The sequence below is a fragment of the Pongo abelii genome, chromosome X (genome assembly GCF_028885655.2).
Source record: "Pongo abelii isolate AG06213 chromosome X, NHGRI_mPonAbe1-v2.0_pri, whole genome shotgun sequence".
NCBI classification, from domain to species: Eukaryota; Metazoa; Chordata; class Mammalia; order Primates; family Hominidae; genus Pongo; species Pongo abelii.
Window position 1 is genome coordinate 52,691,977 of NC_072008.2, and position 16,669 is coordinate 52,708,645.

The window sequence follows — 16,669 nt, forward strand, 5'->3', positions numbered from 1 at the left end:
AATCCCACCAGACCCAGCTCTCCTTCCTGGCGCTGTTCTTGAGGCCCTGGACAATTGCCTTTCACCGTACGTGAGTCATCTTTCTTGAGTCAAGGTGAACCTCACTTTCAAGGAATCCCCATTCTTGTAGGACACTCTGTGCTTCCTGGTCTCTCCAGGAGCTGGCTAAAATTCTGTGCTTTTCCATTGGAATACTGAGATAGACAACCTTGAAGTGCAGTTTTTTTACAGGTGTCTTTAACCAGCCGTGGCATTAATTTCCCGTTTGGTAGGAGGACAATAGTCTTATTTTCATCAGTATGTGTAGTGCATGTTAGTGCACAGCATGAACCTTAGAGGAAGACTTTTACCTTGAGATGTGAAATGCATCAAGAGCTTGTGTGGAGTTAATAAACCTGCTCTACCTCCACGAGTGTCAGTTTCCTCACCCATAAAATGGGGATCACACAACGACTTCTTCAAGTTGTTGCCAGAGTTACATTCACCAAGATATTTAAAAGTACCTAACTACAAGGGTCCACATCATTAATAAAACCGCATCAGCCTTCAATGCACACAAAAGGAATAAAGTACATGTGTCCAAAGACGAGATGAGCAGCTTTCTAAGCAGTCTGATGAGCATCAGAATGAGATCTATGTTTACGTAGAATTCTTCACAGCTCCACTGAAGAGGACACACATGGGGGCTCCAAGAAGATAAGCACATGGCCATTGCACAGTAACTGGTGCAGTGTGGATGGAATCCCTGAAGACCCTCTGAAATATCATTACACAACTGGCTCTCAGGGAACACTGGAACAAATCAGGAAACTCAGTAGATGCTACCAGGAACTGGGTGAGCAGAGGGGGGTCACGTCCACAAATTTAAGCAGAAGACACCAAACCGCAAGGAGCTCCTGGCTCTGCAACAGCAGCTGTGGTGGCGTCGGGGCCAATCTTCTGAGACAGCTGCTGTGGGATTGCTGAGACCATGTGTTTTTGCAGCCACACACTCAAAAGCAGTGCATTTGAAAACGGATCACAAAACTCTCCTCTCCATTCATCTTTGTTTTAAGATGACTGATGATGGATACCCTCACATTGCAACATCCCCACCAACACTTGTGGACAATCATATTTAGAAAATCCCACCTAAAGAGGGAACAGTCAGGAGTAGGATGAGAATATTGAGGGATGGGGGAGAGATGAGGGTGCTTCACCCCACAGACTCTGTTTGAAACAAGAGCCGTTGTGCTGTGGTCTCCCTATACTTCCTCATTTCGCCACATTCGTAGATGCCACCTGGTTTTTGTCCCTTTATTTACAGAGGTGCTGATGAGCCCATGGGTAATTAACCCTGAAGGAGGAAATTCTTTACAAAATACAATAACAGAGTCCAATTTCAATGACCAGGTTTTTAGTTTTGTTTTTTTTTTCATAGTATCCCACATGAAAAATCACAAATGAAACCTGTTGGAATGTGTGATATGAACAAAGTCTTATTTTCATGCAGATTAACAACTTGGCTTTTACGAATTACACATAAAAGCATAAAAGCTGGTACCATCCCAGAATGAAAGGAACGGTCCCTGAGGACATACGGAATGTAGGGACATCTATTATTAAGAGGCTACACGAAACTGGAAGTGCTCCCAGAAGTTTTCATTGTCTAGACAGAAAAATTCAAGACATCAGCCCCAGAGAGTAAAGGTACGTCCCTGGCTGCCGTGGGTGATGAGCTTTTCGTTCAAAGCAGAGATATGAAGCCTGAGGTATCTCAAAGGCACCCCAAGTGCTCCACACCTTGAAAGTCACTCCCACAAAGCTGGAACACCATCTGTTCCTGAAGGATCAGGTCATGACCTGTATCTTTGAGACACTGGGCAGTCAGGCCTCAGTTGTGATGAAGCCAATGATTTCAAGTGTAAAATGCCTAAAACCAAATCTTTAGGTAGCTATTAGGAGCCCCATCCACTTAAATGGGTTGGTGAACATGGCCCAGCAGACAGACACACACCTGAGCACTGGGGTTTTCTCCTTTGTTCTTAGCATCCCCTGGGTAAACCAGTAATTACCCTCCCTCATGCCTCAACGTTCACATCCGTGAAAAAGGTGATGGTGAGAGTGGCCTTTCCAGGAAAGCGGAGCACATGTCAACACCTGCTAAGCTCTGAATTTGTGCGTGGGCCCAGGTGACGGATTTCCCCAGAAAGCAGCTGAACTGGGACTCTGGCTGAAGAGAGCAGAGGTCAGCAGCACAGTGCACAGCCCCTGGGACCTCAGGCCAGTTCCATAGCAGCTTAGGAAAGCAGTTGGGTCCCTAGGCTGGAGGAGGCCCGATGCTCTGGAAAGATCCAGGGTGCGGGTGGAGAGGAAACGGAGCTGAGCAAGTGAGAGGTGGGGTGAGCACCACGTCCATCCGATTTGGGCAAAGGCAAGGTGTCCTTTGCAGTGTCACACCCTCCTCACTGCTGAGACCAGAACTGCCTCTCATGGCCCTCTCCAGACTCACTTTCCATGGCCAGGAGGTGGCACACCATCAGTAGCCAGCATCATTCTTCTATACAGTTAAATTCTTATTGACTACCATCTCCCGGTTGTGCTATCAAATAGGACGTCTTATTCACTCTTTCTAACTATGTTTTTGGTACCCATTAACCATCCCCACATCCCCCAAGCTCCCCACTACCCTTCCCAGCCTCTGGTAACCATCCTTCTACTCTCTATGTCCATGGGTTGAATTGTTTGGATTTTTAGATCCCACAAACAGGTGAGACTATTTGGTGTTTGTCTTTCTGTGAATGGATTATTTCACTTAACATATTGATCTCCAGTTCCATTCATGGTTTTGCAAATGAGTGGCTCTCATTTTTTTTATGGCTGAAGAGTACTCCCTTGTGTGTATGTGCCACATTTTCTTCATTCCTCTGTTGCTGGACTCTTAGGTTGCTTCCAAATCTTAGCTATTGTGAACAGTGCTGCAACACACATGGGAGTGCAGATATCTCTTCGATATACTGGCTTCATTTCTTTGGGGCATATACCCAGCAATAGGATTGCTTGATCATGTGGAAGCTCTATTTTTAGTTTTTAGAGAAACCTCCAAACTGTTCTCCATAGTGGTTGTATATTACATTTCCATCAACAGTGTATGAGGGTTCCCTTTTCTCCACATCCTCGCCAGCATTTGGTATTGCGTGACTGTTGGTTAAAAGCCATTTGAACTGAGGTGAGATGACATCTCATTGTAGTTTTGATTCGCATTTCTCCAAAGATCAGCGATGCTGTTTTTTATCATATGCCTTTATCATATGCCTGTTTTCCATTTGTATGTCTTCCTTTGAGAAATGTCCACTCAAATCTTTTGGCCATTTCTTGATCTGATATTAGATTTTTTCCTATAGAAATGTTTGAGCTTCCTATATATTCTGGTTATTAATCCCTTGTGAGACAGGTAATTTGCAAATATTTTGTGCTATTCTGTGTGCTGTCTCTTCAATTTGTTGATTGTATCCTCTGCTATGCAGAAGCTTTTTAACTTGATGTGATCTCATTTGCCCTTGTTTGCTTTGGATGCCTGTGTTTGTGGGGCATTACTCAAGAGATTTTTGCCCAGGGAAATCTACAATCTAAATGTCTTGTAGATTTTCCTCAGTATTGTATTGTTTACTTTCATAGTTTGAAAGCTTAGATTTCCTTAATCCATTCTGATTTGATTTCTGTATATGGTGAGAGATAGGGGTCTAGATTCATTCTTCTGCATATGGATATCCAGGTTTCCCAGTACCATTTATTGATGAGACTGTCTTTCCCCAGTGCATGTTCTTGACACCTTTGTGGAAAGTGAGTTCACTGTAAGTGTGTGGGCTTGTTTCTGGTTTCTGTATTCTGTTCGACGGGTCTATATGTCTGTTTTAATGTCAGTACCATGCTGTTTGGGTTACTATCTCTCTGTAGTATGATTTGAAGTCAGGTAATGTGATTCCTCCAGATTTGTTCTTTGTGTTTAGAAGAGCTTGGCTATTCTAGGTCATTTGTTGTTCCATATGAACTTTATGATTGCTTTATCCATTTCTGTGAGAAATGTCACTGTCTTTTTTTTTTTTTTTTTAGGGATTGCATTAAATCAGTAGATTGCTTGCTTGTATATGTTTTAGAATGAGTTTTGCTAGCTAGTGTCCCTCAAATAATTTTTTCAGTCAATATAAATATAAGTTTCCGGTTAGCGTTTCTTGTAAGGTTCCCTGTTGTACATTTAATATCTGAAAGATCTGTGCTGATATAACGAACCTCTAGGTTTACTGATATTGATAATTTGTAGTCTCTGTGTCTCCCTCTCTCATCAGTCTGGATAAAGGTTTATTAATTTGACTTGTCTTCTCAAAGAAACAATGTCTGGGTTTCACTGATATTTTCTATAGATTTTTATCAATTCTATTTAATTCATTTTTCCTCATGTCTTTTACATTTTTTTCCTTCTTTTTATTCTCCTTTTTTGTTGTTGTTGTTTTTTTAAACAGAATCTCGCTCTGTCACCCAGGCTGGAGTGCAGTGGCATGATCTTGGCTCACTGCAGCCTCCACCTCCCAGGTTGAAGCCATTCTCCGGCCTTAGCCTCCCGAGTATCTGAAACTATAGGCGTGTACCACCAGCCCAACCAGCTTTTGTATTTTTAGTAGAGATGGGGTTTCACCATGTTGGCCAGGCTGGTCTCGAACTCCAGACCTCAGGGGATCCACCACCTCAGCCTCCAAGAGTGCTGGGATTACAGGCGTGAGCCACTGTGCACAGCCTAACAGTTCTCCTTCTTACTTTGGGTATAATTTGATTTTATTTTTCTAGTTTCTTAATGTGGAAACTTAGATAATTGATTTGAGACTTTTCTTCCTTTCAGACATAAGTATTGAAGGATATAAATTTCCCTCTATGCTTTAATTTCATCTTGCAAAGTTTGATAAGTTCAGTTTTCATTTAAAAATTTTTTCCTGCAATTTCTTCTTTGATCTCTGAGTTACGTAAATGTGACGTTTAATTTCTAAGATTTCATGAATTGCAGACATCTTTCTACAACTAATTTCCATTTCAATTTTTTTTTTTTTTTTTTTTGGTCATAGAACATGTTTTACAACATTTCATTCCTTTTGAATTTGTTGAGATTTGTTTTTTGGCCCACAATATGGTCTATCTTGGTGATCATTCTATGGAATGAGACCACCACTTCTCCTGTTGTCCTTCCCAGCCTCTCCCCCACCTCCCCTTTTCCCTAGTTCATAAGACAGGAGAAAAGGGAGAAAGCAAAAAGTTGGAAAGAAACAGAAGTAAGATAAATAGCTGACGACCTTGGCGCCACCACCTGGCCCTGGTGGTTAAAATAATAATAATAATATTAACCCCCGACCGAACAAACTGGTGTTATCTGTAAATTCCAGACATTGTAATGAGAAAGCACTGTAAAACTTTTTGTTCTGTTAGTTGATGCATGTAGCTCCCAGTCCCATTCCTCACGCTTACTTGATCTATCATGACCCTTTCACGTGGACCCCTTAGAGTTGTAAGCCCTTAAAAGGACTAGGAATTTCTTTTTTGGAGAGCTCAGCTCTTAAGACGCGAGTCTGCCGACGCTCCCGGCCGAATAAAAACCTCTTCCTTCTTTAATCCGGTATCTGAGGAGTTTTGTCTGCGGCTTGTCCTGCTACAATTCCATGAGCACTTGAGAAGAATGTGCACTCTGCTGTTGCTCTTTGAATATCAATTAAGCCATGTTGTTTGATAGTGCTGTTCAAGCCTTCTGCATTTATATATCCTGATTTTTTGACACTTTTTCTACTGAATGCCGGGAGTAATGGGGAAGTCTTCTACTAAATGCACGTATGTTTATTTCTTCTTTGTGATGTATCAGTTTTCCCTCAAGTATTTTGAAAGTGCCTACATATTCATGGTGTTTCAGTCTTCTGAATCAATGCACCTCTCTATGATTATTATGTAATGTCCCACTTTGTCCCTTGTAATAATCTCCACTATAAAATGTGCTTTGTGAGGTATTAATTTGACACTTCGAGTTTATGTGATTCATATTTGCAGGAAATATCTTCTTCCATCTTTTATTGGTATCTTATTTATATTTAGAGTGCAGTTCTTTTTTTTCAAGATACAGATTACTGATAAATATATTGTGAAAATCAAGATCTTCTTACGACTGTGCAACAACAATAAAAATACCAAAAAATTAGATGCAGAAGGTAATATACAACTAAAATATTATGCAGAAATACACAGAATACTTTGCTAGGTTCTTCAAAAGAACCTCAATCAAACTCTTTGACAGCCTTTCTGGAAAGATATCTTGACACCAAAGTGATATAATTATATGAAAAATATAATTTTATCCCCGTATTTTCTACAGTAGGGTTTTGGATAAAATTTCATTTCATGAAGGTGTTCTTTTGCTAAAAATTCTTTGAAAAACAACTATATAAAATGATCTCTCAGAGTTCTCTTAGCTTTGAAATCTGAGGATTCAAATATCCTTCTGTAGATTGAGGAGGAAAAGTAAAAAAAAAAAAAAAAAAAAATATATATATATATATATCATAGGGGAGGAAATGTTGGTCTCCTGCACTTTTCTTTTCTTTTTCTTCCTAGACTAACCAGTCTGTGTTGGTCCTCAGATGGGCTGTTAATCCAGGGAAGAGTTGGCCTTCTGGAGAATACATGGATTTAATGGAGACCAAGGCAGGTTTGAATCGCTCAGAAACAACAGCCAGAATAACTTTTGAAGGGCTGTAAATGAAGATGATTAAAATTCTCTGATTTATGTTACTTTTCCCTCAAGTTTCTAAAAGTGCCTTCCCACCAAGAGCTGTTTGGCTAGAGGCAGAAACGTTTGTTCAGCCCTATTTTTCTCTCTCTCCTTCCTTCCTTCCTTCCTTCCTTCCTTCCTTCCTTCCTTCATTCCTTCTTTCCTTCCTCCCTTCCTCCCTTCTTCTCTCCCTCCCTTCCTCCCTTCTTCTCTCCCTCCCTTCCTCCCTCTCTTACTTCTTTCCATCCTCTCTCCCTCGCTCCATTTGTCCTTATTTTCTCCCTTCCCCCCTCGCTCCCTTTATGTCTCACTCCCTTCCTTCTTTCCTTCTTTTTATAAAAAGAAATGAACTGATATTTTTAAGTAGAAAGATCAGAAGAGTTCACAATTTTTTGCGAGTTTTCTTTTAACTTTTATTTTGCATTCGGGGGTGCATGTGCAGGCTTGTAATATAGGTAAACTCATGTCATGGGGTTTGTTGTACAGATTATTTCATCACCCAGGTATTAAGGCCAGTGCCCATTAGTTATTTTGTTGATCCTCTCCCTCCTCCCGTCCTCTACCCTCTGATAGGCCCTGTCATGTTGGCCCTCTCTGGGTGTCCATGTGTTCTCATCAATTAGCTCCCATTTATAAGTGACTTCTTGTGGTATTGGGTTTTCTGTTCCTGCATTACTTTGCTAAGGATAATGGCCTCCAGCTCCATCCGTGTTCCTGGAAAGGACATGATCTCACTGTTTTTTATGGCTGCATAGTACTCCATGGTGTATATGTACCACATTTTAAAAAGTGCAGTCTATTACTGATGGGCATTTAGGTTGATTCCATGTCCTTGCTATTGTGAGTACTGCTACAATGACCATACATGTGCATGTGTCTTTATAACAGAAAAATTTATGTACCTTTGGGTACAGTCCCAGCAATGAGATTGCGAGGCCAAATGGTACTTCTGTTCTTAAGTCCGTGAGGAATTGCCACACTCCTTTCCACAATGGTTGAACTAATTTATACTCCAGCCAACAGGGTGTAAGCATTGCCTTTTCTACACAAACTCACCAGCATCTGTTATTTTTGTTCTTGCTTTTTATCCAGTCTTATAGACTCTGACTCTGTTTTTTGAGACGGGATATCTTTCTGTCTGTGAACGTGAATTCCACTGGTGTCTGAGACTTCCCAGGATTCCAGCTCTCTCAAATGCCTGTGTTTGAACTTTATGAATTTGTTACATTTTCAGTGGTTTTCTTCTTACCCCCTGTTATGGCTGTCACTTCTTCCACACATGCTCTGCCACAGGTGATGCAGTTTGTGTGTCTCATCCCTCCTCAGAGGGACTAGTCACCCTTTTGGATCAGTTCTCATGGCTGCCTTGTTACCTCAGGTCTCTCATGATCTACAAACAAAGCAAAACAAAAGATAATGTTATAGATTATTAGGCTTTTTCCCATTTTCAAGGCTAAAGTGACCTTCTCTTGAGGCTTTCTAAATCTTGCCTGGTGGTAGAACTCTCCTTTGTTAATATTTTGACTACTGGTACAAAAATACAGCATTCAAATATGTGAAGTAAAAGATAATCCAGGGGCTAGCTGACTATGGCTTGAGATCTAAATACAGCCCATAGCTTGTTTTGCATAGCCATTGAGATAAGGATTTTGTTTCCATTTAAAAGTATTATTTCCAAAAAACACAACACTATGCCACAGAAACTTCGTGACCCACAAAGACTGAAATAATTACGATCAGATCTGTTAAAGCAAAATTTGGTGATGCCGTATTAATCAAATACCGGTTATTCTGTTTTGCATTGTTGCATACATCTTTTCATCCATTAATTAATTTATTTACACTCGAATTGAAAATATGGATGTCACTCTATCTCCTCAAGAAAGCATCCAGCTTTATGATACCATGGTTTCAGTCTGGGAAGCTTGTCCCAAAGATCAGGTCAATACACAAACATATATTTGAGGTAGGAGACTGGCAGGACTTGTTTTCTGGTCATAACTGAGCCTAGAGCCTATGATCAGAATCTATGGCTATTTCTGAAACACACACTGTCTGAATGACCTACAGGTATATTCAGGGAAATTAGTTACCAGTCCAGAGATTTAAATGTGTAGTAACACAACCTAAAAGAAAAAAGTAAACAGGCGTGAATGTATTTAGTCTACAGAAGAATTTATTCAATTACATTTATTCGAAGCATGGCAGAAAACCCAGAACCAGAGAACAAAGCGATTAATAAAAGCATTTATAAAACTAGCCAAGGTGAGAGGATGGCTTGAGCCCAGTAAAAGGAGATCAGCATGGGCAACACAGTGAGACCACTATCTAAAAAATAAATAAACCAATTACCCAGGTGTGGTGTCTGCATCTGTAGTAGCAGGGACTGGGGAGGCTACATCGGGAGGATTGTTTGAGCCCAGGAGATGGAGGCTTCAGTGAGGTATGGTCATGCCACTGCCCTCCAGCCTGAGCAACAGAGTGACACTCTGTCCGGAAAAAAAAAAGTAAAAAAGGCTTTATAAATAAAGATATGAAAATAATTTATTTCTTCCACAAAAGATCTTTCTGAGACACATCCTCCGGTAAGGGACTGTCTGTTCCCAACGTTTCTGAATGCATGAGATTGGACAAAGAGAGACGAAAGCTCTCAAGTCCCTTTTTCTACTACAAATGCCCTGGGGATGCTCTGCAAAGTCCCTGGCTCAAAGTGCCTGTCCCTTTCTATGAAAGTTCCTCGGTGCCCTGCAGTCATACCTCCTGCATTAGTGTGAGAAATTGGCATAGACTATCCAGGGACATGGGGAAGGGAAACCAGGAAAGATCTGAAACAAAGTAGGAGATAAAAGATTGGAAATTGGCGACGGAGCGTGTTATGGGCTAGGGTGTTCTGGATTGGCAAATTCTGGAATTCTTGTTAAGTACAGTGAGGCTGGTCCTACGAGGGAAGGAGAATAATTTGGGGGTGAACAAATTTCTGCACGTGGATCTGGTGCTCTTTTTAGTTTAGAATGGTGCATTCAGTGTGGAAAGGATGTTAGCTTTGGCGCTGTGGGAGTAGTTAGCATCACCTGGTGAGAATCCCTCCACTTAGGTTGGAGAGGGGAGGAGGAGGAGTCTGTGATTCAGACCCAGTCCCCTGGTTGTAGGGACAGGAAGGAGTGTTTTGAGGATGGACTTTTAGGCTGGGTCAAGCAAGCATTTGCGTATTGTCTTATTAGATATTGGGTGAGGTGTAACGCTGGCCAAGTATTCCATATAGAAGGGGGAGAAAATATGGGGATATTTTGGAGGATAAAGGGGGATTTGTACATGAGTTTAAATGGGCTTAGGCTGAGGGGCTTTTGGGAAATGACTCATAAACGCATGAGGAACAGTGGGAGAAGTGAAGTCCAGGCCATTTTAACCTTTAGGGAGAGTTTGGTTAGTTGTTGTTTTTTATAAAATTTTTCCTGAAGATTCGGGGTGGCAAAGAATATGCAAAGCCGATTTAATGTTTAGAGCCTTTGCCAGCTGTTGGTTAAACTGTGAAACAAATTGGCACATTATCTGACTGGATGCAAGAGCGAGTTTAAACCGGTGGATAATATGGGTGAAGAGAATAGAAGCGATGGTGCGTGCCTTTTTGGTGGTGGTGGGAAAAGCTTTTGTCCATCCAGATGATTTATCTACTATTATCAGAAGGTATAGGAATCACTTTCTGGGGGGCATGTGAGCGATGTTGATTTGCTAGTCCTGCCCTGGTAAGTGTCCTCAGGCCTTGTGTGTTGGAAAGGAGGTGGTTTGATAGCTTCCTGAGGGGAAGTTTGAGTGCAAAGGGAACATGCCTTAGTAATATCTTTGAGATGGGCAGCCACGGTGGAAGAATATATATAAGTTTTTAAAAACTGGAGTAGGGGCAATAACTGGCATGGAAATGGTTGTGCGCATATGAAAGTACAGAAGGTTTTTTAAACTTGGACAAGACACTTTTATCATTGAGGTGGAACCATTTTTTCCTGAATGGCGCCAGTCCGGGCAAGTGGGGTTCGTTCCTACTGGGTATATGCAGGGTGTATGCTGGGAAAAAATGAGCAATAACGATGGGGTTTTAAAGGCTGCCTGCCAGGCTGCCGAATTTGTTGAAAGGTTTTTCTCGGTTTTGGCATCTGTAGCCTTTCAGTGTCCCTTGCAATGGATAATGGTGGCTTTTAGTGGTAGTTTATCCACCCCCAGCAGCTTATGTATAAGTTTGCCATTTCTTATGGGAGTTCCTTTTGTAGTTAGGAAACCCTGTTCCTGCCAGATTAAGGCATGAGACTGTAGGATATAGTATGCATATTTGGAATTGGTGTCAATGTTGACCCTCTTTCCCTTTGCTAGTGTGAGGGCCCTGGTTAGGGCAACTAGCTTTGCCTGTTGAGAGGTAGCATGGGGTGGGAGAGCATTGGACTCTAGGAGTTTATTTTCAGCAATGATGGAATAGCCAGCTGCTGGACACGGCTCCCTAAAAGAGCTTCCATTAATTAATCATGTATGTGTTCCCTGCAAAGGGGCATCTGAAGTGTGTTGGAAGTGGGAGGAGAGGGAGTCTAAGAGGTCCAGGCAGGAGTGAGAGCGCTTAGAGTCGGAAGTGTTTACAGGGAGGAAGGTGGCTGGGTTGAGAGTTTTATGTTTCTGGAAGGTGATCAGAGGGTTACCTATGAATAAGGCATGTACCTGATGTAAGCAGGATGGTGTGAGGGATAGAAGAAATTGATGGTTTATGAGGTCCTGTAGGTAATGGGAAGATGCAATAGTAATGTGTTGGTAAAGAGGGAGTTTCCGTGCCTCTAAGGCCAGCAACGTGGCCGTCCCCAAGATTTTTAGTCAGAGTGACCAGCATTGGATGACAGAGTCCAGTTGTTTTGAGAGATGTGCAATGGCTTGTGCGGCATCACCGTATGTTTGGCAGAGTGGTCCAAGGGCAAGGCCTTGGTCGGAATATACATACAAAGTAAAGGGCTTGGTGAGGTTGGGCAGTCCCGGTGTCAGGGCAATTAAAAGGGCATTTTTAAGTTTTGTTTGTTTGTTTGTTCGTTTGTTTTTGTTTTTGTTTTGTTTTAGTGGGAATTGATGGGGTAACCTCGGTTTGGGGGTTTTGGGATGGGCCCATGTGAGGCCATGTAGAGTGGCTTGGCCAGCAAGTCAAAGTTGGGAATTCACAGCCTAAAGTATCCCACAAGGCCCAAGAAGGAGAGGAGGTCCTTTTTTGTGTGTGGGGAAGGGGCATGTCCCAAATTAGCTCCTTTCGTTGGTTTGGGATGGTTCGAGAATTAGGGGTTAGGACAAACCCATGTTTGTGCTACCTGAGATTTTGTGGGTTAGGCCCAATCTCCTTGATTATGGAGGAAGTTAAAAACCTGAGTGGTATGTTGAATGGACAGGTTAAGGAAAGGGCTACAGAGAAGGAGGTCATTGACGTATTGGAGGAGGGCCCTAGGAAAAAGAGGAAGTTCAGCTAGGTCCTTGATGAGGGCCTGTCTGAATAGGTGGGGGCTATCCTGGAACCCCTGTGGGAGTATAATCCATGTTAGTTGGGTGGACATGTGAGTATTAGGATTTGGCCAAGTTAAAACAAAGAGACTTTGGTAAGCTGGGTTTAAGGGAATAGTGAAATAGGCGTCTTTTAGCTCCAACACAGAGGAGTGTGTGGTAGAGGTAGGAGTACAGGAGAGTAGAGTATATGGGTTGCAGACCACCAGATGGATTGGTACCACTGCCTGGTTAACAACTTGGAGATCCTGGAAAAAGGGCTAAGTCTTGTCTGTCTTTTGGAAAGCCAGAATAGGGCTATTGTGGGGAGAGTTGACAGGCTTGAGAATTTTAGCTTGCCAAAGTTTACAAATAGGATTGAGGCCCCTTAAACCGGCTGGATTAAGGGGATATTGAGACTGACAAAGGAAAATGGAGGGGTTCTGAAGGGTTATTTTAACTGGGATGTGATGTGTGGCTATTGTGGGTTTAGAAACATTCCAAACTTTAGAATTAACAGAAGGTAACGGTAAATAATGAGGATGAGTGGGGGGAGAGGGAAGCATTTCGGTGTCAGAGTAAAATAAAAGGGGTAGAATTGTGGGAATCACATTGCATGGAGGCCTGGAATTTACTTAATATGTCCCACCCCAAGATAGGTGTAGGGGCTGAGGGATAACCAGGAAAGAGTGGGTGAAGGGGGGTGTTGAATAGGTTGTATAATAAAGGACGAGTCTGTGCCTAGAGGGGATTCTATTGACTCTCACAACAGAGACCGAAGAACTGAAAAAGGATCTAGAATATTCGGGTAAAATCGAGTAACTAGTTGTCCCATTGAGCATCCAATAGGAAAGACATGGGCTTACTAGAGACTGACAGAATTACCCTGGGTTCCGAGGTGGTGATGGCAGTAGGGGCAGTGGACTCTAGGCCCCATCTGTCTTCAGGTGTGGGTGGTGAAGCAGGATGAAGAGTTTCACTGAGCATAGTTTGACTTCCAGTGTTGCTTGGTACCACAGATGGGGCAAGGTTTTCAGAATATCCTGGGATTAGGGTAGGCTTTTTCCCAGTGTCTGTGTTGGACGCACCTATAACAGGCTCCTGGAGTTGACTGTTGCCAAGTTGAGGAATTCTGTATGCCTTGGGAACCCTGTTGACTGGCAGCTACCAGCATTTGGTATTTAGCCTGGTCTTTCTTTAGGTTTGGGGTTTTCAGTGCTGCCTCTCTATTCTTAAAGACCTTAAAGGCCACTTTGATTAAGTTTCTTTGGGAGGTTTGAGGGCCATCCTCCATTTTTTTAAGTTTTCTTCAAATGTCTGGGGCTGACTGGGAGATAAAGTGTAAATGGAGGTCGATTTTGCCCTTATTGTTACTAGGGCTTAAGGTGGCATATTTAGTTGTGACCTTTGGAAGGCAGGAGAGGAAAAGAGCAGGGGCAACTTTATTTATGCCAGCTAGAAAGCATGATATGATATGGCCTGGTTTCTGTCTGTCTACGGAAGTTGCCTGACAATTCCAATTGGGGTCAGTTCTGGGGACAGCTAGGGTCCCTATTGGGTTGTGAGCAGCATCTTTTTGTTGGAGGGTGTTCTCATAGGTCTGGGTGCCAATAAAGATGCGTTCCCTGTCCTCCAAGGTGAGGGTAGAGGAGAGGATGACATATATGTCATGCCAGGTAAGGTCATAAGATTTAGGGAAGTACAGAAATTCCTTGCAGAAGGAGGTAGGATCCATTGAAAAGGAGTCAAGTCTCTTCAATATGGGAGAAGTCAGCTAGGGAACTTGAATTCAGATTATGCCTTCAGGCCTCGCAACCTCCTGCAGGGGAAAGACTTTGGAAGGCCTTTGGGCATGTGCCCGGTTTTCGGCAAAAGAGGGTTGGGCGTGAGACCTGGTTTGAGGTGGAGAAGGAAGGGGGATGGAGGGCGACAGTAAGTGGGTGGAGGAGCTGGATCCGAAGGAGAAGGTGGAGGGAATGGTAGTGGGCAGGAGGCAGAGGAAGGGGTTTGTTGGCCAGGTTGAGATTCAGAGGAGGAAGGCGCTTGTCTGGAGGAGGAGGCATTTTGGGGGGTTTCTCCTTGAGGAGGAAGATTTGAAAAGGTGAACAAGATTGGCAGAGAGGGAGAGTGAGCTGTGAACGAAGATATAAGCAAAGCACTTCAGATTACTTACCATTGTGTTGGAGAAAGTTTTTTAGATTATGTTGAACTTGGAAGTTGAATGTTTTGTTTTTTTGGAAGAGGGGAGTGAATACTCTGGATGGGAGTGAATACCCCTGAGGAAAGTGAGTACCCTGGAAGAGAGTGAATACCCCAGGGGGAGCGAGTACTCCAGAGAGAAGTGAATACACCAGAGGAAAGTGAGTACTCGATTCCGCCTGGAAGAAGGGACCTGGAGAGTCGGGGCAGCCGTGTACTATTCATGCTCCCCAGGGGCTGGATCGGCCAGAGTGGCAAACGTTCTGAGGCTGTCCCCTGAGAAGGGAGGCTGCGGTCACCTGGTGACTGGGGAGACCTCTCACCCAGCACTTGATTGTTTTTTGGAGAACAGGCAGAAAACACTAATTGACGCCCAGTGTTGGATGTGATGTCCAGAAATGGGGGTGATCCTTGTTGCAGCAGCTCAGAAAGGGGAAGCAAAGGAAATAAAAAAGGTCGACAGTTTGATCAATACCTGGAGGTTATCCCAGGTCTGGAGAAGACTAGAGTATAAGGGGAACGGAACTAGGAACAGGGAGATGACTCAGGATCCGGAAGCAGGCCCTGGTCTAGTTTGTGCTGCTTTCTGCTTTCCCGGTTGCAGGAGAAAATTTACCCATTAGAACCCAATCACCACTCCAGGTTTTGACACCAAAATGTTAGGTTTTGAAGAGAAGGCGAGGATGAAAGAAAGACACACAGAGAGGGGGCAGCTCAAACAGCAACACAGGAATACTGCAGACGCTTGTGGAAGTGGGGGACCAGCTTAATGCCAGATCCCACCACCACTTACAGTCTGGGGTACTTACAGGTATGGGTGGGAGGGATCTGGGCAGTATGGCTTGCTGCCCGGCAGGATATTGATAAGATGTTCTTATGATCAGGTGGTTTGGCCCTTTTTCTTGTGGAATATCATCGTGGTGTTCCTTAGAACTTTGCCAAGCAAGATACGATAGGGATGTTTCTTTAGTTGGGCCTTTGTCTGCCTTGTGGACAGGTGGTTAGGCAGGATGTTTCTCATGGCCTGAACCCCCATGGGATGTTTCACTTTGACCAAGGACTGCAAAAAGCAAAGAACTAACAAAATGGTGCAGTTTGGACTAACAGACGACCTTACCCATGCTCCTCTTCTTCTTCCCCATAGATCCCTACCCTGTGATTCAACCTTGTTCTTCTCTGGATCAAACCCCTTCCTCAACCTGCATTCCTTCTCATAAAGCCCCCCTTGCTATCCAGTCTCTATCCTATTCACCCACAATAATGTCTTTCTGGCCTCTCCCTGTTTTCTTAACAGATGCAGGAGACACCAAACAGAGACTTAGCCCTCGAACCGAGTTTGAAAAAGAAGAAAACGTCAGAATATTCAACAGTATTAGTGTTGTGCTACAGGAAGACTAAGAAAATACATTCAAATCAACTGGAGAATGACCAGTCCCGAGAGAACTCCATCAATCCAGTGCAAGAGGAGGTGGACGAAGGCCTAGACTCCGCTGAAGGATCTTCACAGGAAGACGAAGACCTAGACTCATCTGAAGGATCTTCAAAGCAGGATGAAGACCTAGACTTACCTGAAGGATTTTCCCAGGAGGATGAAGACCTAGGGTTATCTGAAGGATCTTCACAGGAGGATAAAGACCTAGACTCAGCTGCAGGATCTTCACAAGAGGACAAAGACCCAGACGCATCTGAAGGATCTTCAGAGGAGGGTGAGGAAGACTAGTCAAACATGGAGAAACCAAATTGGACAAATCCTCACCACCAACGGCGATGATTACAATAAAATCAAGTTTGAGAAGCTGATGGCTGTGTATATCTCTGCCTGTTTTCTGACGGTGGGGGGGAAGGGAAGGGAAGAGGTAGGCATTTGAGAAGGGAGGGATATGAGGTCCTGTAGGGTTGGTGGACAGACTCACAGGTTGACAGTAAGCCAGACATTGTAAATAAGGCCTGGGGGAGGACTGATTCCTAAAGAAAATTTTCTTCTTAAAATTTTATCTCACAGGAAGTGGAGATGTGTATATGTTCATGCAACTGTACCTGACAGCACGTAGTTCTGCTGAATGTACATATCAAAGGTATTCCCATACCCTTTCCATTTGATATTTTCCTAGGTTAGAAATATATGCTTTATAAAGAGTAAATGTTCTGTAAAACACAAAGCACAATACAAAAGAAGATAGTAGATGTAGGCGTAAGTAA

The 16,669-nt window shown here is 43.1% G+C and overlaps 1 protein-coding gene across 1 annotated transcript; it reads left to right on the forward strand.

Moving 5' to 3' along the window:
• The first annotated feature begins 8,979 nt into the window (after positions 1-8,979).
• On the forward strand, positions 8,980-16,190 carry LOC129052818 (sperm protein associated with the nucleus on the X chromosome N2-like). The gene is made up of 3 exons (XM_054544176.1): positions 8,980-9,043; positions 12,125-12,219; positions 15,765-16,190. Exons 1-3 carry the CDS (start codon positions 8,980-8,982, stop codon positions 16,188-16,190), a joined length of 585 nt encoding a protein of 194 aa, XP_054400151.1.
• The last annotated feature ends 479 nt before the right edge of the window (positions 16,191-16,669 follow it).